The sequence below is a fragment of the Pleurodeles waltl genome, chromosome 4_2, assembly GCF_031143425.1.
Source record: "Pleurodeles waltl isolate 20211129_DDA chromosome 4_2, aPleWal1.hap1.20221129, whole genome shotgun sequence".
Classification (NCBI taxonomy): Eukaryota; Metazoa; Chordata; class Amphibia; order Caudata; family Salamandridae; genus Pleurodeles; species Pleurodeles waltl.
In genome coordinates, this window is record NC_090443.1 from 154,366,577 (window position 1) to 154,391,981 (window position 25,405).

Consider the following 25,405-nt stretch of genomic DNA (forward strand, 5'->3'; position numbering starts at 1 on the left):
TCCTAGAATGTTCAACTCATGATAAACTCCATATTCTACCCAGTAGATGTCATGAATATGTATAATTTTAAATAGGTGACACTAGCATAGATCTCTGGCAGTGTACCTCTAGTATTCTAATGTTGGGACCTTAATGCAGTTCTGCCACAAAGCATCTCAACCCTGAACTGCAGCCACTGGTGCTTTTCCAGTACTGGCACTCAGAATCACAGCAGACCTATCCTGATCTGCAACTATTGCTGCTGTTCAAGTTCTTGAGGCCTAGTCAGAGCTCTGCCAATAATACACCTCAATTTACTCCTGCAGGGTCCTGTGCTTTCCAAATACTGGCCCACTACTCAGAGATCCCCCCGGACCTGACAACCATGTAAGCCTAACCCACAACAGACCTGATAGTGTAATTCTGGAGCCAAGAATAGACGACGCACCTGAATCCTGACGGCAGCACCCCTGATATGCTAGCCCAGCAGTCCCATACAACTCTGCTGATGACCATCACACTTGGCCTTCATCAGCTAATCCACTGCCCCCAGATAGAGGAGCAGCTATTTCCTAATGCACTGCAGGACGACGCACTCAAATCTAACCAAAGGAGTGTGGTTAGATCATGGCATTCCAAGCGGCTCTAAAAGCAGCTCCCTAGGCTGCAGCACACCAGGGAAAGGCCATAGCGGGAGAATAGCCAGTCTGGCCCCAGAGAAACACAGCCAACGGTGTCTACAAGTGGCAGCTGAAAAGGGTTTGAGCGTGACTAATGATCTGTCGAGGTGGCAACAACTAAAACTGCTGAAGGCAGGCTAGGTTGCTGTTACAATAATCAACCTAGCTGACTGGTTGACATTTATCAGTAGGCTGAGTGATGGAAGTGACCAGATGCCTATGTCAAGCTAAGGCTCCCATGCCAACCTGGTCAAGTGGCTCAACATAAACAAACCAGGGGCTTTTGACGTGTACCCCCAGCAAGCACCAAGGTTTTAGGTTTACTTTCAGAAATATGAATTGAACACTGCTGTAGAGAGGCAAGTATCTCCATCTACCAGAAACTTTACCTTTGCACTTCATTCAAAAATGAAATCCTCATGTGTACGCCTGACCTATGTTAGGCATTGTTATTACTTCTGGCTAGCTGAGCAAAAAAGGGAAGAGTTTACCACATTGATAGAAGCACAAGAGGGGCACAGGTATGGATGTAAGCAAGGCACTTCACTGAATAATCACGGTATATAAAAGACAAACATTTTGGGGCTTCCTGTAGATTAGAGGGTACAGTCCCAAAGTTATAACTTGGAGGTATATCTCAGATAATGAGTGACTATTTCATGTCTGATTGCAGCAAGACAGTCAGTGAGATGGATTGAAACAAGGTGACAAGAAATAGGAGCGAAAAGAGGAAAAGAGATTTGTGTGTTAGCGGTTTATAGGTGGTTGGAGAGGCTGAAGCAGATGATATCACTGAGGAGATGGTGTCAGGAGAGAAGAGGCAAAAACCAAGACTGAGCCATGGGCAGGTTTGTGCGAGGAGCACCAGGAGACTGAGAGGGAGTGGTCAGAGAAACAGAAGAACCACTCCAGTGGGGTACAGTGATGAGGGGCAGAATAGGACAGTGAGTATGATAGGGTAGTTAACTGTTTTGAATGTTTCTGAAAGAGGGAGGATGATGACAGAGGCATTGTCATAGTCACAGTGGAGAAAGTTACAAACTTGTGGAGAAGTAGGAAGGTTGAGAAACAGTTAAAGAATTTACCACTGAAGTAAGAGTTAATTTTTTTAAGCATAGGTCTGCTTTAAAGCACTGACGAGCAGGGCTGCAAGGACAGTTTTATTCAAATGTATGCAAAGGTTAAGAGAACTGTGCTGGAACCACCAGTGCATGATGAACTGAGAGAAAGATAGGACTGATGGGGCACAGAAAAGCATTCCTGTGACTGTGATACAGACATGAGCCCGGGACAACAGACAGCAGTGGGGTTACGAGTCAAGATAGGTAAACTGGGAGAAAGAACAGGTGAAAAGTAGGATTGTGGAGGAAGAAACATTAAGCCAGAGGAAAGTGCTCCGTTCTCTGTCGGGATCACCATACATAACAGGCTTTGTTCTGGGAAAACATCGTTGGCCTATTTCTCCTCAAGTTCAGCCTTGGTGGCAGCCCTTGCGTCAGCTGCCATCCCCAGCAGCCTGCACTCTTGCACATCCAATCCCGCAGCCTCTCCCATAGCATTACCTTTCTTGGCAGACTCTTATCCTGCTTCCACAGTCGCTCATGCTACCAGAGGCCTCATTCTGGTAGCCTCCTTGCAGGATCACCAGGCCTCTCAATTTCTGCCCTGTGGTCCAAGGTCCTGGCGGCAGCTGCCTGAGGATGGGCATTCATTGCAGTGTTTACTCGGGGGTCACCACTGCTGGCGGCATCCCACCTGCAGGCCATCATTCGTGGCACCTCTACCTGGATACTCATCCGTGACAGGTCACCACCCTCGCACCCTCAACCAAATAGACATCAACATCCTAGCAGTTTTCGCTGGATAATCACCTGCCCCACCCTACACCGGCTCTGTGATGAGAGGGATAGCCAAGAAACCCAAGGAGCACCGCGAGCTACATTTCAACGGGAGCCCTTCCCCTCACATCCACCGTCGGCGTACCCTGACTCAGCCGCATCCTCAGATATTTCCTGAATGTGAGCAACAAACGGGGGCGGGGTCTCTGGCACCGTCTGGGGCGTTGCTAGGACTGGTTCCCCGGTGGCTGCTCAGACGGTTAAAAATAGTTGCGTGCAGCGGCCGCCTGGTGTTTGCATGTAGAAAGGAACAGCAACTGCCACAACATTACAGTACTTGTTAGCTGGGCTTAATTGGTCCGTGTTCCCCAGTAAAGGAGGAAAGGGATGACGGAAGCGAGAGACCGACTCTTCGGCAGGGCCTTTTACAGGGGCCTTTTTTGCTGAGGCCTAGATGGCATGTACGACAATCGGTGCTCTGAAGACAACGCAGCAAGCAAGGGCTGCTAATACGGTGCTTAATTTATGCCAGTGGGTTGCAGTTGGTGGGAACGGAACTCTTTTTTGGAGGCTTGAACTTACTTTGAATAGCCAGACTTTGACCCAGAGCAAGAGACATAGAAAAATACAGTAAATAGTGTGAAATCGAGAACAGGGTTGAAATACACTGCCAGTGACTATAAATAACAGAACACATAATATCTGTCCCCAGGTGTTCCAAATCTCTGATAAACATAGTTAACAGTATACGGGAAATGAGATGTCTCTCTCACACTCTAATCTTAGAGATAGCTTTGTAGGTCCAAGTGTTCCCGCACAAGCCCGGCTGTCACAATAGCTGCCATTAAAGATGTACACCTGCCACTCCCTTAACCCCTAGAGCCAGGAGCGCTCAATGGTATCAAAGTCTGCATAGAAGTCCACAACTGCACTATGCAGTGGCAACACACAGGGCTCGGGTGCAAGTCGTGCCGTAGTGAATAATGCCACTGCTATGAGCATCACTGACGTCACCTTCTGGAATCAAGTCTGCATTACCGGTAACATTTTACACCTCACTACCCACTTGTTTAGGTACTCCCCAACACAAAACAAAAGGAAGAACGACATTGAGAAAATTCTTCTGATGCTTCCCGCCTTAGATTTAGTCGATTGGCACAAAATATCCTCCTTTCTAAGTTTAGGAGACCACTCCGCTTGAGAGAATTGTTGACAACACCCTATTAAATTTAGAGGCCAACCATTCTCAACAAAGTAGAAATGCCATTATAGAAGTTGTCGGAACTAAAAACTGTGACTTTTCCAAAGATCCTGTTTTTAGCAACGTACTAGAAACATTAAATACCATCAGGATGATAATCTTTGTCAGGCTGAGATGTTGACCCTTTGTCGTTATAACACCCTAACATCCACCTACAGCTACAAACTCAGGGGCATATTTATACTTGTTTTGCACTGAATTTGTATCATTTTTTTGACGCAAATTCTGTGTAAATCTAATTCCATAATTATACTTTGGCGCTAGACCCATCTAGCACCAAAGTTATAGAGTTAAAGTCATTTTTGGGACGTGGAAACCTACCTTGCGTCAATGAGATGAAAGGTAGGCGTTCCTGTGTAAAAAATGACTTTATGGCCGTAGCACCATATTTATCCCCCTGTGCTAAAATCACGCCTGGGGGAGGGCAAATAATGGCGCAAAGCTTTCTTTGCACCATTATTTAACGCCTGGGTCAGGGCAGGTGTTAGAGGATCTGTGGGCCTATTTCCATGGTGAAACACCATGGAATAATCCCACAGGTGCCCTCCCCAGGCCTCAGGGACACTCCCGCCCACACCAGAGGGACAGCGGAGGCTGGGGTAACCCATCCCAGGTAAGTACAGGTAAGTATTTTATTTTTTAAAGTGCCATTAGGGGCCCCGAAATGGGCCCCCGAAATGGTATTGGGTGCAATGGCCATTCCCAGGGAACCCTGGTCCCCTGTGCTGACCATTGGGGTGGTGGCCATGACTCCTGTCTTTTCTAAGACAGGAGTCATGAGGTATGGGTGGTTTTGTGTCAGAAGATGATCTCAGAAAACCCCCTTCTCCCATACCGCTACCCCCACCCAGATAATGTCATTTTATTTTTACACTAGCCTACAGAATGGTGCAAGCCGGTGCAAAACGTTTTGATGCAAAACTGTGTTAGTTCAGCTTTGCACCAAAAAGTATAAATATGCCCCTAAGATCCCAATAACTCTGGGTGAAATATATCAATCTGCCAATACAATCGTATCCAGGCCTGGAGTTATCAGTTTGAAAACTCAAAATTCAATAACTCCAGACCCGCGGACATGAATCAGTGCATAATGCTGCAGGGCACGGGCTGTGAGCAACAGAATAGCCCATCTCCTGCCTGCCATCTGCAACAGTCCAAGGGGAGCAGACAATGTTCCTCTTGGAGAGGGACATGCATGCCCTAGACCCCTGCTCCTATCTCACCACCACCCTCCCCACCGGCATTCCCACTAACACTTTCCACCAGCTCAGAGCAAGAAGATCAATGTCAGCATTTTTTATATCAAAATGGTGAAAAACTGACCAGTAAAACACCTGGTAAATCCGGCTTCAAGCATTTATTCCTCATTTGGGGGAGAAAAACCTGTGATGGCTGCACTTTAGTGCAGTGATACAAGCTGCTAAATTTAATTCTGCCCCAACCTAACCCCTGAAATCCCCGAACCAAAGTCCAGAAAACAGGCAATGAGAGATTTTCAGTACTAATCCTCCTTCTCCACCGGAGCGCTTCCTTCCTTCCTACCCATTTCCATTTTGATGAAACCACAAAGTATATATTTTAGCATCTTTTTACGCAGTCGCAATCTGAGTGGCTGTAAGAGTAGAAAGATTATCAAGAAGTTTACCATCTACGTCTGACAATTGCAATCACTAAGTGTTGTACTAATAATACAACTAGCTTGCTCACAGATCTGTTCTGTATCAGTAATATCTTAGCCTTCCTATATTTCTAAAGGGCTACGTATGCTTTCTCAATCAATCAATCAATCAATCAGGATTTATAAAGCATGGCTAATCACCCAATAGGGTATTCAGGCGCTTGCAGGTTCCGGTGGATTATTCGACCTGCCATGTCTCATATGCCATTTGGAATTCCAGAATGGAAGTTGATGGTCTGGAGGTGAGTTGGGAGGCTGTTCCAGGGTTTTGCTGTGATGTGAAAGAAGGAGCGTCCTCCACTTCTGCTTCGGTAGATGCGGAGCATATGGGCAAGTTAAAGGGAGGAATAGCGTAGTCTTTTCGACTGTTGGTGGAACTTCAGGCAGTGATTAATATATGCGGGTCCTTGGTTGTATGGAGCCTTGTGTGCGTGGTTCAGCAGCTTGAATTGGCATCTCTTCTGTACAGGGAGCCAGTGGAGTTGCCTGAGGTGAGGTGTGATGTGGGTTCGTCGGGGAAGGCAGAGGTTGTGTCTGCCTGCAGCATTCTGTATGGTCTGAAGTCTCTGTAGGAGGTGTGCGGCGATTCCTACATAGAGGGTTTGCTGTGGTCCAGGCAGCTGGTGATGACGGCCTGTGTCACGATGCGTCTCATATGTAGAGGTAGCCACTTGAAGATGTTAGTAGCATGCACAAAGTGAGGAAGCAGGCAGAGGAGACTGTGTTGATACGTTAATTCATGATGAGCTTGTTGTCAATTATAATTTTAAGGTTTCTGGCATGGTCAGATGGAGTGGGTGAGGGTCCTAGGTCTGATGGCCACCATGAGTTGTTCCATGTGTTGCTGCTGTTGCCAAAGATCAGTACTTCCATCTTGTCTATGTAAAGCGGCAGACAGTTGTTCTTCATCCAGTCAGCAATGCTTGTCATGGATTTGTGGAAGCTGGTTCTGGAGGGGTCGTCGGTGAGTGAGAGAATGAGTTGGGTGTCATCTGCGTAGGAAATTATGTTGAGACCATGGGAACTGATGATGTTGGCCAGCAGAGTCATATATGCGTTGAGTGTGGGGCTGAGGGATGATCCCTGGGAGACACTGCCGGTGATCTTGCAGGGTTCAGAGGTCAAAGGTCGGAGGTGGATCCTCTGGGTTCTTCCGGTGAAGAAGGAGGTGATCCACCTGAGTGCGTTCCATTGGATGCCGATGTGGTGGAGCCTTTCAGTCAGCATGTGGTGGGAACCGGTGTCGAAGGCGGCTGAAAAGAGCTCGAGAAGGATGAAATCTGCTGTTCCTTCTTGGTCGAGGAGGGTTCGGATGTCGTCAGTGGCTGCAATCAGGGCAGTTTTGGTGCTGTGATTGTTGCTGAAGCCAGATTGGGAGGCGTTGAATAGCTGGTTCTGCTCTAGGTATGTCATGAGTTGCTTGTTGATGATATTTTCCACTACTTTGCTGGGAATGGGAGCAGGGAGATTGGCTGGTAGTTTTTGAGTTTTCTAGGGTCGGAGGAGAGTTTTTTGAGTAGTGGTCTGGCTTCAGCATGTTTCCAGACATTGGGAAATTGTGCAGTGGTGATAGAGGTGTTGAGCAGGGTAGTGATTTCCTAGCCGATCCTTTTGTTTCCAAGGTTGAAGATGTGGTGCGAGCATGGGTCTGTGGGAGCTCCCGAGTGGATGGATTTCATGGTGGTGGTGTTGTGCTGGGTGGAGAGGATGCTCCAGGTGGTCAGTGTATGGTTCGTGCTGGTTATGGTGGTGGCGTATCTGTTGAGGAATCCTGCAGGTGTGGGGTGGGGTTCGAAATTTCTGTATATGGTGGCAATACTGTTGTAGGAGGAGTGAGCAAGGTTGTTGCACACTGGCTGTAAGGGTGTGATGTGTTTTTTGCTGGCAGCCGTGTTGGAAATTTTTTTAACGATGTTGAAAAGTTCCTTGATGTTGTTGACTCTTGCTTCAATGCGTACAGCAAGGCTGTTTTCTTTGTTGTTCTCAGCAGGCAGTGGTAGAGGTTGTGGGAGGGCTTGAAGGATGCAATGTACTAGGTGTCCTTGCTGGCGCAACCTCTCCTCTCCAGCTGTTTGCTATCTCGTTTTGCTGTTCAGAGTTCTTCAGTGTACCAGCTGGCCATTTTGGAAGACTTTCTCTGGATGTTGCTCTTGATGGAGACAATGCTGTTGGTGCAATTGGTGATCCAGGATTTGAAGTTTTTCGCTCCCTCTTTGAGGTTTGTGGCAGTAGCTGGGTTGGAGGTGTTGAGGGCGACCGCCCAGTTGTTCTCTGAGATTTAGTTCTACCTCTGGTTGGGGGGGCTGGGTATCTTGGAGGTGGAGGTGCAGAGCTGGAGATGCTGAAGTGGACGATGGAGTCATCGCTCTATGTGAGTTCTGTGACATGGATGTATTTGATACGATTGCTGGAGGGCAAATGTGGTCCAGTGTGTGTCCTCCGTTATGTGTGGGGTCGTGGATGATCAGGGTCAATCCAAGGCTGCTCATACTGTCGCGGAGGTGTACAGCGTTGTTGTTGTTGGGGTTGTCGATGTGGAAATTCAGGTCGTCGAGGAAGATGTAGTCCTTGGAGTCTAAAGCTAGGGGCGCACTGAAGTGTGTGATAGTGTTGCAGAAGTTGGAGCGCGGGCCTGGAGGTCAGTATGCAAGGTTGCCTCTAATGGTTATTTTGTCGTCCATGTGGAGATTGATGTTCCATAGGGAGTGGGGGTTGTTGTCAGTAGTAGTGGTGCACTATACGGTCTCTTTGTGATGATGGCTGTTCCTCCCCCTGGCTTATTAGTGTAGTCCTTGTGGGTGATTCTATGTCCATTGGGGATCGCTGTGGCAATGTCTGGGGTGGATGTGGGGGTGAGCAAGTTCTCAGTGAGGAAGATAATGTCGGGTGCGAGGGTGGCGTTGAGGTTCCATAACTCAGTGGAATGCTTGCATAGTGTGAGTGTTTGTTGAGAAGGGCGCATGCAAGTTGATGTTTTTGTTCTGGTGGTGTGTGTGGTATGTTCAGGGTGGGGATGGTTGGTGGGCTGGTGTGTGTGCTGTGGCAGGTGAAGTGGCAGTGACTGCAGGTGAAAGGTCCTAACTTTGAGCGGGGTCGGAGCGGTGACAATGTTAGTTACAGGGTCGAAGGTGTAGAGCTTGGTGATTGTGTGGGGGGTGGGACAAGGGTTGTAGCCATGGGCATGGTCCAGGTGCTGACGGGCGCAGACAGGCTTGCCACTGGCGCACCTGCAGCTGGTCCACACAGCCAGCAGCGCACCCTCCTCGCGGTTGTACTGCGGCCTGCATTAAGTAGGTCCTGGTGTGGGTGTGGCTTCTGCTGGCGGGAAGAACAGTGAGTGGGAAAACCCGGTTGAGAAAACCTCGGCAGGAAAGCAGCAGCTGCAGTGTCACTGGATCAGTCTTGAACAAGCAGGAACTGGAAGCACAGGCAAGTGGCAGGCTAGGTGTCCAAGTACCCAAACCCCGGCAGGAAAGCAGCAGCTGCAGTGTCACTGGATCAGTCTTGAACAAGCAGGAACTGATAGCCACAGGCAAGTGGCAGGCTAGGTGTCCAAGTAAAGCCACAGGCAAGTGGCAGGCTAGGTGTCCAAGTACCTACTGATGTGGTCGCACTGCGGCCTGCATTAAGTAGGTCCTGGGGTGGGCGAGGCGTCTGTTGGCAGGAAGAAAGATGAGTGAGAGAACCCGGTTGGGAAAACCCCGGTGGGAAAACCCAGGCAGCTGCGGTGTCACTGGATCAATCTGGAACAAGCAGGAACTGAAAGCCACAGGCAGGCAAGTGGCAAGCTAGGTGTTCAGGTGCCTACTGATGTCTTCTTTGGTTGCCTTCAGGCCTGTCATCATCCTTTTCCTTAATTCTATTTTGAACAGAAAGAACAGTATTGCACCGATGGAAATTCAATCATATAAACAAAGTGTCCCTATAAAATGTATCTATTATCCTGAAATCACTAAAATAACTAAAACTTCCTCCTTTTGTACAGAAAAAGTCAATTGCTGTGGTACTTATCCCAGATGACCTAGCTGGACATGCTGGGATGTATCCCTTATAAGACAAGAATAAACAATCAATCAGACACCTTCCAACAGAAAGAAGCCTGTAATCCACAATTAGAATTTCAGAGCAGCACTGCGAGGGTAGGAGTAGTGGGTGGATACTGTGCACAAATGCTATTTGCCTGGATTCTGCTGACCATCCCAGTCCAAGAGTAGCTGACATGCTATTGTACAACAGGAGACATATTAAAGGTTTAAGCCTCTCAGGTACCGCGCTTGGTACTTGGTTCATACTCTTGTTTAACGGTTGTGTGCTTGACATTGGATCATGGTCTTAGTCCTAGAAGGTCCACTTAATATTTCATCCTTTTAAATCTGTAAACAAAATCAGTTAGAAGCCAAGGACATTTCTGGAACCTCAAATACAATTTACTGTTTGGTCATGTGACCCTGGTTTCTGGCTCAACGAACTTCTGGATTTTTTTATATATCACATAGTTATGGTGATCAGGTTGATACCAGGGGTCATACTTTTTTACAGCTGACTGTCAGAAGCCACTATTCAGTCCGAGTCCAGTGGGGTTGGAATCCTGGCCTTCATGCTCACACATAAAGTCCTGCCTCTAATAGACCTGGTTGATAGGTCTCCTGCAGATGTGATGTAATGGAGTAGTTGAGGAAGGCCTCTTTGGCCAGGCAGCACATTATGACTCTAAGTAAGTTTATATGTGAATCAACATGGTGGCCATGTTATTTTACAGTAGAAGAATACAATGACTGCATTGGTCACCACCAAACGGGGACCCACAAATTTCCGAAGTTTTCTCCATCCACCCCAGTGTTCTTAGCAGTGTAGTCAGAGGTGTGCTTTTCAAAGCAGCTAAACTGTGCAGAATATTTTAAAGCTGGAGCTAACTTACAATGACAACGTTATCAAATCATCAATGTTAAGAATGGAGTCCTTTGTTACGGGGATTGAATTTCAGCCAGTCTGAAGTGATGGAGTGTACATTAGGCAGATGTTTCACACCAGTGCCACAGTCACAGTAACCTAAAAGATGGGGAAGTCACTATCCAGCTAGATCTCAGTTTGTAAGCATTCACTTCCATTCCGTTTGGGACTCCAATTTGATTTCCAGGTTGTTTCAGAGCCACTGTCATACACAATGACCAACACTGGATCTTACACAAGGGTGGGTTTTTGGAGATATCAATACGTTTGTGCTAGTGTTGACCCTGTAATATCTCCATGCGCTTGAAAGTGATGTCATTCTTAACAAGCTTAGGCAAGGGGTCATGGGAGCACTCACCTGTCCTTTCAAAGTCGCCCTCACTCACACTGGATGTAGGGCTCGCAACAGATGTGCTCTTGTCCCCTGAATCTTTCTGCCGGGTTTTGGCGGCCTCGATCCCCTTTACACGGCGTGCATGGCGGTTGCCTTTATAGTGGGCTTCTGCTTGGCTCTGAAAAAAATAAAACAATCACCTTGCTGGCAGTGAGACAGGCTAATACAGCAAACTAACAAAAACAATCCAATGTGATTATGTTTTATAGATACTGGGGACCTGTTGGACTAGTGATACCTGTGACAGAAAGTCTTCACATATCATGGTGGGAAGATAAGCCTTATGAAAGTTTATAAACCTCTACTACACCAGTAGGAATGGAAGTTGCTTTCTGAATGGCCTTTTACACGTTAAGTCACAAGTTGCAGGGAGCAATAAACAAACTCAAAGGTTTTAGAACCTATAACTAGTTCAAAGGTGACTGGTAGGATTCATAATCTCCCCTAATATCATGCTCAGAAGTAGCTTAATAACTAAAATGTATCTATGTTCACTCAATTACTGTAATGAATCACTTATATAGCATGCGTGAATAAAGTGCCTAGATGCATAAATAACAGACTTTATTTTAACCTTACTCAACGCTATCTTTCGTATCTTAATCAGAAAAAGATGAAAAGGTGTGCCATCTTGTCGGGATTATAGCACGTGGTGCTAAATGTCACACAAATCTCTGCTTAGAAACAAGAGCAACCCATTCGCCCTTGGGAACCTGGATGTACAATCACATAGAAAACAGTTGTAAGCGTAGGTCCCATTCAAAGATTGATGGATTTGGATGTGAGGTCAATGCTCGCAATAAATGCTTACTCATGGACTAAGTCAAACAAAATTCTAATCCTTAGACACTCTTTAATACAGTATGCATAAAAATTGGAACTTTGTCATAAATGCACCGTGGCCCCACTGAAAAAGAAAAAAAACACAAAGAATGACAGTAGGAAACAGTGAGTAAATGACAATTGTGTGTTCGTAAACAAGCGACCTAGAAATTAAAACTGGCATAGCAAGAGCAGTAAGGAATGTATCTTGACTGAATTCGGACAGACAAAAGGCTGTTTGTGTGCTTGGCTGTCGACTGTATTTTTTAACCCTTTTTAGAGTGCAAGCGATTTGACTTGTAAGTATTGTGGGCTTTTAACTACGTCCATTTCACACCCATCACTTTCATTCATTCCTGGGCTTTCCTTTCAGAATCACTTCATGTCATTGGTAAATGCTTTATGTTTGTCCAGCCTTGAAGCTGTTTTTGTCATGCCTTGTGGACTGCCCCTATTACATGGATTATTGAACGATTGCCGATATACTTCATCATGGGCGAAGTCATTTTTTTTCTTTTGTCTCTCCCCTTTGAGCTGCAAGCGCTTTAACTTGTTGTAAGTACTGTGGGTTTTTAACCAGGCCCATCTCACACCCATCACTTTAATTCATTACTGGGCTTGCCTTTCAAAAATCACTTGATGTCATTGGTAAATGCTTTACATTTGTCCTGCCTTGAGGCTGTTTTTGTCTCACCTTGCAGAATGGCCCTGTTACATAGACTATTGCACGATTGCATATGTACTTTAGCGTGGGTGAACTATTTTTTGCTTTTGTCTCTCCCCTTTGTGCTACATGGTGGCCGTGGTGCTCACTGAGGGAACAGACACAACAGCTTGAACTCGATCGGCATTATTGGAGTGCTGGTCACATTGTTCACTGTTACCTAATTAGAGTAATTTCTAGTGGGTCTCCCCTTAAAACACTTGAAATTGGTAAATGCTTTAAGTAGAACAGAAATCCTCACAGCAAAAGCGGGACTCCTGGCACAGCGAGGGAGCCAATACTAGAATTTTCACTGCCCCATAATGCTTTGCAGGGCAATACTGTTACAAAACATGTTTGCTCATAACTCTGCCTGTGGTGGTCCTACAACAATGGGACAACCTTCAAAACACTCTTTCTGTGTACATCATCTCTGGGTCCCCACACTAGGTTAGTGGGGAACCCAAAATAATAATCCCTCCCTCCATTCACTGTCTTTTAAGCTTTCTCATGGCTAAAACTTTTCTTTTACAGCTGGGAGAAGTTTCGTTTTAAAGGCCTTGTTTGTAATATCATTGCAGTAGGCCTACTAGCTCTAAAAACGCCCTGTAGGGGCTAAGTATATGATTTCTCCTGTTTTTTTCATGGGGTTATGGCCTCTAGGGGCTAACAATATGGTTACATGACCATGTTGCTTACAAATGATATTTTTGTTATAGCGCCTTCTAGGGGCTGTTTTGAGCATAACAGTCTAATGCCAAAAGTTTATTTCTGATAAAGATTTATATAATTGTATATGTTTTAATAATCTTTCTGTATTACAATTATGACCCTGATTCAGGCCAACTTAACATCCTTATTACACTACGACCGTTTGAACACTCTTGATATGTTTGGGTGACCCTTCCAGTTTATTTCTCCTCTGTGGCTATCTTGTGTCTTTTTGGGGAACTGTGTTAGCAAGCCAGCAACTCTGATGATTGGGTGGTGAAAGTGGTATTCTATTGGAATTAGTATGACAGATTTAAATTAGGATGCTAAATGGCAACACTTTCATTTTTTGCAGCAGATAGAGGACGAAGGCAAATACAACTCCTTTAGGTATATGCAGGCCACAGGAATTTTATGGCAGGGAAAGACGAAATAATGAGGCAGAGCTGACCAATTTATGTGGCAAGAGAAGTCCAGTTATGAATTTACAATGCCAATAGCTGTAACTCAAGCAACTGCAAGACCTATTGCATTGCAAATGCTTGTTACCAATGTCAGGGCCTCATCCGGACAAGTAATTAAAAGGGACACAAATGGAACATCATAATAGCCAGAGTTAGAAACATGAAGGTATGCCAAATTCAGTGTGAAAAGGACAAATATTAAGATTTCCCTGGTGAGGGACGGAGTCGTTTCAGTGCAAAGTATGGAAGTGAATCAGTGCTGCAAGCAGTTGGAGATGAGCAATTCACAAAGTGTACCACCTGGTGTTCAACAAAACAGTTAAAGTGCTCACAGGTCAGGAGAACATAACAAAATACAAAGAGAGTGATGAATGTCGTTGTAGTATCAAGAGCATTTAGGTAATTGTACATAATACTCGTTAATAAGCATAACAAGACGATTCAATGGCTTCCGACACGGCGGGAGAGAAGAAATTCTCCTCAAAGCGTTTGCGCAGGTCCGAGCACGGGAAATGATGTGCGGGCCCTCGGGTAGGTAATGAAGAGGCTGAGGACCGCGATCAGCTGGGGACTCAAACTGAAAATAAAGCGGTCCATGCATATTATGCCCAGAGGCCCGAAATGGTTGGGGATAGACAGAGCAGTGCAGCACATGTAGACCGTCCCAGGAGGCATGAAACGTAGCGTGCGTTCCACAAAGCAGACCGTCCATGTCAAAGGACCACTGGCTCGATTGTTTGTAGACAGGCTAGGCTAGGGCAAGGACGAAGGAGGAGGGCCTGAACAACAGGCAAACATGGGGCCACATAGTAAAGAGGGGGGTGGAAAATGGCCATTATCAATGACCATGTAACATAATGAAAAATACAATCAGACATAAATACTTATTGAGAGGCAACCATAAAATAAGTAGCAAAGAAATGATGCTATGATACAGGACTGCTTGTAGAAAGACAAATAAAACAAGAATTATAAAAAATATGAATTATAAAAAAAATCAACATGCTAAAGCTAAAATTAGATCTCCTATAAACTGGGTTATGCAGCATGGATAGTATAGTCCCAAGTAGGCTCCTGTGTATTGTGGTGCTGAGGAGCTCACTTGGATGCACCTGCACTACGGAAGTGGTGCAGAAATCTAGGAAGACTAGGCAGAATCGCCAGCACCCCAAATTTTAAGGGGTTACTCTCTACTGAGGAAGGTGAAATATCTTGAAACACATGTCCAGAGATACACAACACTGGCTCCACAAACAATGGTGAATACTGAAGACTTTCAACTAAGGTGAGTGTTATCATGCACTGCATTTACTGGTATGCCATGCAGTGTGCTCCATCTCTTTTTTATGGAGTGTGGGGTGTTTTCCCAGATGGTGGGAAGAGAAGCACACCAGGAAGAGAGTGCAATGAAGCATGAGAGCACACATGAGAGAGTGAGTAACAACGATGGGCAGGCTGCAGAGAGAGCAGCACAGACCGTACCGACAGGGGTGTTTTTCAGGGCAGGGAAGCGTATGAGAGGAGCAGGAGTCACAAGGGGTACAGGGCCTGAGTGATATTCGAGGGGACAGAGAGAAACAAACAAAACAGGTAGCCAAAGGGTTTCTAGAGGAAAAGCACATGAAGGAGGGAGAAACACAGAGCATGTGTGTTTTGCAGTGGGAGACAGCAAAATGGAGCAGAGAGATATTTTGCAGGGGAGAAGAACATGATAGAAAGAGAAACACAGTGTTAAGGGAAGCACTCAAGGAGAGAGTAACCATAAAAGGGCTGGGGAGTATGGTAGAGGAGAAAGCACACAATGGACAGGGTAGGAAAGCACACATGCTAATGGCGTGCTTAACTAAAAATAAAACTAGTTTCCTAAAAAAGAGGAGCAGAGAAAAGATACAAGTCAGCCAAAAGAAAGGATGATATAAAGACTTAGCTCCAAGGGAGCGACAATTACAAGACGGACAAGATGAGACAATGAAAGCCATCACATAAGAAGGAAGCAAATAAGAGTGAGAATGCTAAGCAATAACAAGCAGCAGGTTGGCTGGAAGCCCAGTGTCAGTTCACACTTGCTATTTCGTAACCAGCTTGTGCTGTTTTGTAGATGAAATAGAAAAATGTAGTCCCGTGAAATGCTGTGTCAATATCATCCTGTGGGCAAAGCTATAAAAAATTCAAAGTCTCAAACTGGATCCAAAGGGAGGGCAGGAAGTCATTGCTTTTTATTTGGTCACTTAGGAATGAAAGGAATGGCATGGACTACTCAAATTTTTTTTGGCTGGCAGGTAGGTAGGCTATCTGGCCGTCCCTTGCTGAATATGTTTTTGTTGGATTTTAGGATTCTTTTTGTGCACTTTACACTTGCTAACCTATAATAATGTTATTGTATGATAAAACTGGCATACACCTGATTGGCAATACCACAAAATAAAATGATGGACGGAGTGTTGAAACCTTTCAAACACTCACCCTCAGTCACAGATCTGGGTTTAACCCATCGTTATGTTGCTTGCCATGTCACCCCAGTATCAGCCTTGACCCTGCTCCCAATGGGAGCAGTCCAGCCCGAACTGCCAAGCCAGGTCCTCCCTGGACAGAATTCAAGCATCCAGGGACCGGTTTCAGGGTATCAACCTTCATTAGTATGCTAGCTTGAGTCCACTGCCGCAGCAAGCAACTGACCCACGTCTGGGCATACCCTAGACACTTAGGCACTGATTTATACTTTTTAATGCAAACCTGCGTTAGCGCAGGTTTGCGTCAAAGAGTATGCCGCTGGCTAGCGCCATTCCTGGCTGCCAGCCGGACGTCATTTTTAAGCTATGATGCTAGCCGGCGGTAAAGCCCAGTTAGTGTCAAAAATATTGATGCGAACCGTGGGGAAGGCATAGAGGAAACTGGAGGTTGTGTGTGAAAGAATGGTGCTAGTCAGGTTAGAGTAAAAAAAAAACCTCTAACTTGATTAGCGTCATTATTTCCATGCACAGCCCCTATGGACATGACTCCTGTCTAAGTAAAGACAGAAGTCATGCCGTACAACCCAATGGCCATTGGGCACAGTGCCATGTAGGGGGCCCCAAGTTACGCCACCCTATGGCACTTTGCAAAAACAATATATATATACTTACCTGGACTTACCTGGGATGGGTCCCCATCATTAGGTGTCCTCCAGGTGTGGTTGTGGGTGGGTGGGGGTGTCCCTGGGGGCAGGGAAGGGCACCTGTGGGCTGATTCCCATGGTCTCTGACCATGGAAAAAGGCCCACAGGTCCCCTAACGCCTGCACTGACCCAGGCATTAGATAATGGTGCTAAGCAGGCTTAGCGCCATTATTTAAGGCCTTCCTCCTCCCCTGTGTGATTTTTGTACGCAAGGATAAATAAGGCGCTAGGGCTGTTGAGTCGTTTTTGCCCGGGAACGCCTACCTTGCATCTCATTGATGCAAGGTAGTTTTCCGCATGCAAAAAATGACTTCAACTCCAATATCAAAATATAAATATGGAATTAAGTTTGAGCCAGATTTGCGTAAATAATGATGCAAACCTGGCACAAACAGAGTAGAAATATGCCCCTTAGAGCGCACAAGGCAACATCACAAAATAAAATGATGGACAGAGTGTTGAAACTTTTCAAACACTCACCCCCAGTCACAAATCTGGGTTTAATCCATCGTTATTTTGTTTACCACGTCACCCCAGTTTGGACCGAGCTATATGCAAATCAGTCTTGACACTACTCCCCATGTTAGCAGTCCTGCTTACACTGCAAAGCCAGGTCCTCCCTGGACAGGATTCAAGAATCCTGGGACCGGTTTCAGAGTATCATCCCTCATAAGCCTGGCTAGCTTGTATCCAGCAGCACAGCAAGCAAGGGACCCACGTCTGGGCATACCCTCGCCACTTAGGACACACAAGGCAATATCACAAAATAAAATGATGGACGGAGGGTTTGCCTTATTCAGCACTCTATCCATCATCTTTTTGTGCTGCTAAAGTTGCCCTTAGTGGGAAGGGTATACCCAGGCGTGGGTCCTGTGCTCACTGTGCCACTGTATTCAAGCTAGCTTGGCTGATGGAGGGTGATTCCCTGATACCGATCCCAGTATGCTTGTTTCCAGTCCAGGGAGAACCTGGCCTAGCAGTTCTGACTGGACTGTTCCCATTAGGAACAGGGTCAAGACTGATTTGTATATGGCTGGGTTCAAACTTGGGTGGCATGGGGAGCAAAAGAAAAATGGATTAAACCCAGGTCGGTGGCTGGGGGTGAGTGTTTGCATTGTTCAGCACTCCCTCCTTCATCCTTTTGTGTTGCTAAAGCTACACCTGATTGGTACATTTAATTTAATATAAGCCCCTAGTAAATAGTACATGTACTCAGGGCCTGTAAATTAAATGCTGCTAGTGGGCTGCAGCACTCATAGAGCCACCCATTAAAAGATGTAAAACATGTCTCATTTCTGCCCTGCAGCTGTAGCGCTGTTTTAAACGGCCATTTCAATCTGATATTATATTCTTTTGGTGAGTTCTAAATCTTCCTTTTTAATGCTTATATGTCACCCCTGCGGTAGGCCCTAACTACTACTCGGGCATGGTGCATGGTATTTAAAAAGTAGGGCATGTATATTTATGATTTACATGTCCTGAAAGTGAGAACCTTCTAAAGTCATTTTTCACTGTTGTAAGGCTTTCTCTCTCACAGACTATCACTGGGTTACCTTATAATACTTAATAAGTAATAACTTCAGTTTGGGAACAAATAGAGAAATGCTTCTTCCGTTCAAATGAATTGTAATTTCAAATCCTCTTTAATGATAATGTCAGATTTTAAGTTACTGTTCTGAAAATGTCTCTTTTACTTTTACAAAGTTGGATTTTTTCTGCCAAAACCAAGTGTGCCTTTCTGCCAGTGTCCAGGCATGACTGTGCATAGGTCGCGCATAGTGTTGTGTATTTCTTCCAGACACGGGGATGAAAGAGCCTAGGATGTGGGTAAGGGTATTCCTCTCCACAGCAGGATGCCCAGGGGGTGTACTCAGTCTTCCTGAGTTTCAAAGGGCAGCCTTCTAGCTTTGTCCATCTCGTTCCTGTCTTTTAGGGTCTACCTGCCCTGCCACTAACACATACATCTCGCTCCTAGGCCTCCCTGTCCTTTGTTACCCTAAACAGTTTGGAGCCAAATCAAGGAAATGGGGGAGGTCAGACAAAGAGGGGTTCACCCACAGGCTGGCCCTGGGGATAAAAGTAGCACCTTCAGAAAAGCTCATCCTAACACCCCTGGACCTTTTGAAGAGTCAGATGTATAACTGGCCTGCTGTCTGAAGAAATTAGATTGGACATACTTGCCTTGAACCTAGGCTCCCCAGAACTGACTCTAAGGGTTAGCTGGCTGACATCCTGTTGGAGCCATAGTGAAAGCACAAGCTTTCAGAGGCCTCCTTGCATCTGCCCAGCACCAACCGGTACTGGCTGAGCCCTACTGCTGGCTTCTGTTTGAGGGAGTCCTGATCCCCAAGAAGTGCCTCTCCAGGTCTTGGACCCTTGGCTGGCATCAGAGTGTACTCCTCTTACCTCAAAAATACAAGTCATGCGCTCCAGAGGAAGATCCAGAAGTTTTTGGACTCTTCCCAATTGCACATAAACTCCTTGTGACGCACCCCAACGCAAATCTCCAGTGACAACCTGCTTTTCGGGTCCGCTGCAAGATCCAGTGCCAAAGGCGACAGATCGCATTGATCAGTAATGTGAAGCTCCAGCGATGATTGACTATTCACGCCAAACAGTGCCCGTCTGAGATGACTAACCTGCTCCTCGCAGCGATCAACCGTGCAAAGCTTCGGTGGAGCTCCCTAAGTGGACTTGATCTAAGGGAAGGCAAAATCTTCAGCATGGCGAACCTGGTTTCTGTATCCGTCCCGCTCTCCATCACAGTCGGCCTGCACTTGTGACTCTGACTTGGTCCAGCATGACCAGGTAAATACAATTGCCGCTTTCTGGAGCTATTTTCACAGTACATTTTAAATATTCATAACTCCGGTTCTACAGATTAGATTTTTTATAATTGTGGTGTCATTTTATGTATTACATTTTACTCTGTCTTTCTATAATGGTTTTGGATTTTTCTTGTGTTGTGTTTGCACTTTATTACGGTTTGTGTGTTGCATAAATACTTTAACATTGCCTCTAAGATAAGCCCGACTGCTTTGTGCCAAGACACCAAAGGGCTAAGCAGAGGTTTATTAGTAACTTTTATGGTTCACCTTAACAAGGATTGTGTTTGTTATTTGAGTGGGACTTCCATCCCTCTCAACAAATAACTCAAGTTTTTATGAAATCCAAGTATTATATTGACACATTTCTACATATTAATACTGCAGAACAGCGATCGATCCATAATATGTGGTGAAACAAAATATATATATTAAAGCCATAGCACAGTATTTAAAAAATGAATAGTGCAAGTGTGGTGGAGTGAGATAGTGATCCTGTGCAAATTTAGATTTCAGAAACCAATGATGAGATTAGTGCCCCTAATGGCAATGGACCATATTTACAACAAATCTAACATGATTGGGTGTAACTTACCGCTGTATTACTGCCAGCGTGCCTCTGAATTCAAGGAGTAACTTGAGAGTACTCCTTGCTTACACGTGAAATTTAGAAGTATGCCCAGTGTACCACAAGCATATGTCACAGCAAAATCTTTGTGAAAAAAGTTAAATGTTACTGTAAGGAAACACAATTTGTGGCATTGCTGATATTTAGTACTCAGAGTGGTTTGTTTATTTGATGATAGAGACTTATCGGCCAGGAAAGAAGTCTTTTGCTCATAACCAAATTTTCATTTTCTAAAGAGACACTATCTTGTCTGCCCTCGTGACAAAATAAACTAATGAAGGACAAAAAAATGTACCCGCCCTCTTTCAATTAGATACGAACATTTTTAGTCCTAATATCGACAGTAATTGGTGAAAGAGTCTATCTTAAGACTAAGGTGCAAATTTATACGTTTTGGTGCAAAACTGCACTAACGCAGCTTTGCACCAAAAGATTTGGCACTGGCTTGCACCATTTCTGAGCACCAGCCGGGAACCATATTTATGGAATGGTGCAAGCTGGTGCAAAGGGTAGGCTAATGCAAAAAAAAATTGCGTTAGCCGGGTGGGGCTAGTGGTATAGGAGAAGGGGGTTTTGCACCAAGAAATAACGTTAGGCAGGTTAGAGTAAAATAAATGACTCTAACCAGCCTAGCATAATTTTCTGATGCAAAACCATCCATACCACTTGACTCCTGTCTTAGAAAATACAAGAGTCATGCCCACCACCCCAATGGCCAGCAGAGGGGACCAGGGTACCCTGGGCATGGCCATTGCACCCATTGCCATGTAGGGGGACCCAGTTCAGAACTCCCAATGGCACTTTTAAAAAAAAGGAAATACTTACCTGTACTTACCTGGGATGGGGTCCCCCATCCTCTGCTGTCCCTCTGGTGTGGATGAGGGTGTTTCTGGGGCGGGCACCTGTGGGCTTATTCCATGGTGTTCCACCATGGAAATAGGCCCACTGGTCCCCTAACGCCTGCCCTGACCCAGGCGTTAAATAATGGTGCAAAGCAAGCTTTGCACCATTATTTGACCCCTCCTTCCCTCTGTGCCTGATTTTAGCACGGGGATAAATATGGCACTAAGGCCATAGAGTCATTTTTTGCACAGGAATGCCTACCTTGCATCTCATTAACTCAATGTAGGTTTCCACGTCACAAAAATGACTTTAAAGCCATAAATTTGGCACTAGACAGGTCTAGCGCCAAAGTATAAATATGGAGTTAGTTTTGCACCGAATTTACGTTAAAAAAATGACACAAATTCGGCGCAAAACAATTATAAATGTGCCCCTAAATCTAATAAGGCCTTTGCCCCATAGCTAAAACTGCTCAATTTTATGGTTTGAACCATATTCTCCCCACACCTTGGACCAGAGCACTTGCACTCATTTGCTGTGGTAGGTGACGTGACCAGTTTACACCGTGAAGAAGGGGCTACGGGTCTCTTTTCAGTTTTCCACTCTAGAGATCCCCAAGGCAGTATTGGTGACTCGCCAAGGGGTAGCAGAAAAGGAATATTTTTGTGGGTAAGAACCATGACACTGTTTCTGGGTGAGTATTTGACCCCATGTGTCACTGCTTCTCTTTTCAACGACCCATCCCTCCTCGCCTTTCCCAGGCAATTCTTAGCATCCTCTAGATGATTATCATATACGACAAAATAAATAGGTAAAAATAGAAAACAAAAAAAAAACGGCAGAAGCACTGAGCGACTAAGCAGGCACGTCGCTAATCCTTATGCAGGCAGCTGAATACGCCTCAGAATTAACAAACAGGTCACTGAAAGCTGCGTTTACAGATGGAATTGAAAAAACAACGCTAAAGCCAAACAAGATGGCACAGGATTGGCCGTTGTATGTGCCTCCCCGGGCTTTTATTCTCAATTGGGCAGGCATGGCCGTCGCACGTGCCACTCAACACTAGCTTTCATGCTCCCCTGGTGCAGGCTCTTCGCTGTAGGTCACTTTGAAATTCCAGAGTGCTCACTCCAAAAGTCAAGTGAAGAACTTCTCAGCAGTCGGCAAAGGTTGAGGTGTCTTTCCAAGATGGTTAAGAGTCAGCTCTCACAACCCGGGATCGGTGGGGAATGCTTTGTTCAAAGTGAATGCATAATAGTCTTCCAGCAAAGCTTGCAGAGTAAAAAGACCCTTAAATTCCCATATTTTCGGCCACGAATGTTGAGTTGTGCTCTCCGACCAATCAACTTCAAGAGAAAGACTAAGCTCAATCACCAATTCTATTCCCCTCGTGGCTGCAATCAGTCATTTAGGACCATATTTTAAGGAAAATGAGGAAGCACGATGCTGCAACAAAATTGCACGCACTCTAGAATTTTCACAACATACAGATGCACCGTATTTAACTGTTTACAGCGCACCCCTGTGTTGTCCCCTGCACTGGCGCTAAATTGAGCTGCCTAGCGCCAACGCAGGCATATTTGCACTATCGTGCAAGGATGTCTATGTTGAGGGGTTTGATTGTTTATGTGTGGGAAGGTGTCCCTTCCTGCACATAAACAATACCTAATGGCCATTTGGTACTTTGGTGTGTGCTGCAGAAAGCAGCACACATAGAAAAAACAAAAAATGAGGAGGAATAAAAGTATTTCTCCTCGATGCGCCTTGCTAACGCCACCCTTGGGGTGACGTTAGATTTTGGCGCAACCTCAGGTTTATGAAAACTCACTGCAAAAGGCCTGCGTGTAAAGGGGCTGTTTTGACAAGGTGGCGTCAAGCCACAAAAAGTGGCTTAATGCCACCTTGTAAATACAGCGCAGTGCTTGGCGCCACCGGAGCATCATTAAAAGTGACAGTCCAGTGGCGCTAGGGGCTCAGAAATATGCCCCTTCGGTCTATATGTAAAAGAAAATGACGGCGGCCGATGCTGCACCAAAGTGGGGAGACACAAGTGAATTAGCAATGCTCCAGAGGCAGCATAGGCACAAGATGGAGAAGGCAAGCCATAAAACAAGAAGAAAGCAAATAAGAGTGACGAGAAAGCCAACCACTGGTAAGCAATGGGCAGGCTCCAAGCCCCTGTATGTTCTTGGTAAGCCCACAATTTGTCTCTTGTCAGTCAGCATAAGTGCTGCCTAGTAGGTTCAATCTAAAAATAGGTTACACAGATGCTAGACACAGGCCTGTCACACACTTCTATGTGGGTGCCATAATACTGGGCACTTGGAAACATAACCTCTAACGATGGGTCTTAAGTGCTATATAAATGTTGCAACACAATAAAATACAATAATATATAGCATGACATCTAGCTTTATAAACCGTGAGACCCACACTACTGAATATGGGTACACCTTTGACTGCACATAAGGGGGCCACATATGTACCACTGCACGGTCCTCACCCCACGTTCCTTAGAAGTAAGTACAATGGAAAAGGGACGGTCCACACGTCTTTTCAGGAAACTTGAACAAGAAATTAGGCCGGAAAATGAACAGCTTTTTGATTGCTTTTAAAAACAAGAGCTATTTTTTATTGTAAACACTTCTGTTTCTAATAGTTGAAATAATAGTGGAGGCGTGCATAAAGAGAGGGAATCCACAGGAGTGGCGACTTGCCAGCCTCCCACATAGATGCCCTTGCCAAAATGTATACAAAATTATCAATGCTGAGAATACGCAGGGAAAAAATAAAATGTTACAATCAACCACTGCCACACAGCTTTCGGACTCTGCAATACAGCTAGGCCTCAGAAGGTGTCTTTGTTTAAAGATTATGCTCGAAATAGCTTTTATGGACATGCATCTCATAGCTGGGTGGTGTGGTGAAGCGATTTCTTGAAGAATTGGACATCGAGCTGGCTGTAGAAAAAGAAGCATCTTCCTAGATTTACACGTGAACTAGACATTAAACACATAACAAAAAACCTTTGACGAAGGCGGAAATTTAACTTGTTAGAGTCAACAGTTGTACAAGGAAGGTACAAGAAAAATAGATATCATAGAACTTCAGGGCGATGACAAGAAATGCAACTGACAAGCCCTCCAAAACACAGAGGGGAGTGGGAGGCTTGTGTATAAAAACTAAACAACAGAAGACAGATTCAAGAGAGGCACTAAACGGATCTACAGAAAATTCATTTCAAATGTCCTCATAAGGCCAAATGCATGAAAGGGAGACAGTGTGAAATGAGTTGCACTGAGAAACCTACTGAACTAAGGGAGGGGCTACAAAGTGATTTCTTTCACACGATCTGCAGTTGTAGGTATTTGTACACACTGGCAGAAGGGGAGAAAATCAGTTTTGAAGAAGTGAGGTTCAATATCAACCTGGACCCTAAGCTCCACTGGCGGAATATCAATCAACAAAGTATGTTGATACATTTTTGGCATGGGCATTGGTAGGAGGAAAAAGAGGCATTGGAATGCGATGGAAAGATAGAAAATCACCTATGTGGCAAAGCAGTATGGTTAGATGTTCACTTTTGGAGGACCTCCTTTTATAAAGCTAGGAGATGTCATTAGAAGCAGTGGCAACAAAGAGAATGATGGCTGGAGCACCGCAATAAATCCGGGAAATAGACTGAGAAAGATTGCGCTTGGAAGGTCGAAATCCCCTACATATAGTAGATTATTTCATACAGGTAAATATTGTGTTCATTTTATGTCCCTTTCCATTAGAATCAGGAATGGGAAGACGAGCGAGCTTACAAGTATATCACTCGCAGTGGATGAATACTATAAAGCAACTGCTGTTAATAATGATCAGAAATACAGATAGTTATTTTCATTATATAAAGAAAGTATATTTGTTTATAGTGTTTTACAACTGTGGTAGTTGATAGGGTCAAGCTGTCATAACCCTTTGTATGATTCTCTTGTACAGTGGCCTTGTTTCTGAGCACTCTCGTGAAGTGCTTCAGACAAAAGAAAGGTGCACAAACTCTGTCAAGGTGCATTGTCGGCAAGGGTGGTTCTTTGTCACTGATGCCATCCCTGTTGAAGCGGCTGTTAGACAAAAGAGTGTGTTATCCTCTTGCCTAGTCAATGTGCTGCTCGAAGAAATCAGTTTCTACCCTGAAATCAGGATTATGAAATGTCCTTTCATGATATTTACAGAAGGGGTGTGATTCTGATGGCATGTCCATGAACGCATGGAAGCTACTTTTATGTTTAAAGAGATTTTGTTGAAAGAAAGCTTTAAGAATCAACATCAATAAGACTAAGACCATAAAATCAGCAACATAAGATGTACGAGCCACGAATTCCACGCAGACGGATAAGAACTGGAGAGTGTACAAACGTTCAACTATCATGAGGTCAAAAGTTACTTAATTGTTAATTAATGCAGTCAAGCTTTGGTTTCTGTCATAGAG

General features: G+C 45.1%; 1 protein-coding gene across 4 annotated transcripts in view; it reads right to left on the bottom strand.

Moving 5' to 3' along the window:
* Positions 1-25,405, bottom strand: part of ZNF385A (zinc finger protein 385A) — a 413,082-nt gene that overhangs the window by 50,710 nt on the left and 336,967 nt on the right. For all 4 annotated transcript variants that reach the window (XM_069231020.1, XM_069231019.1, XM_069231022.1 and 1 more), the window contains one exon: positions 10,746-10,899. In XM_069231020.1, the coding sequence (XP_069087121.1) occupies positions 10,746-10,899 (154 nt within the window). The remainder of the gene's footprint in view (positions 1-10,745; positions 10,900-25,405) is intronic.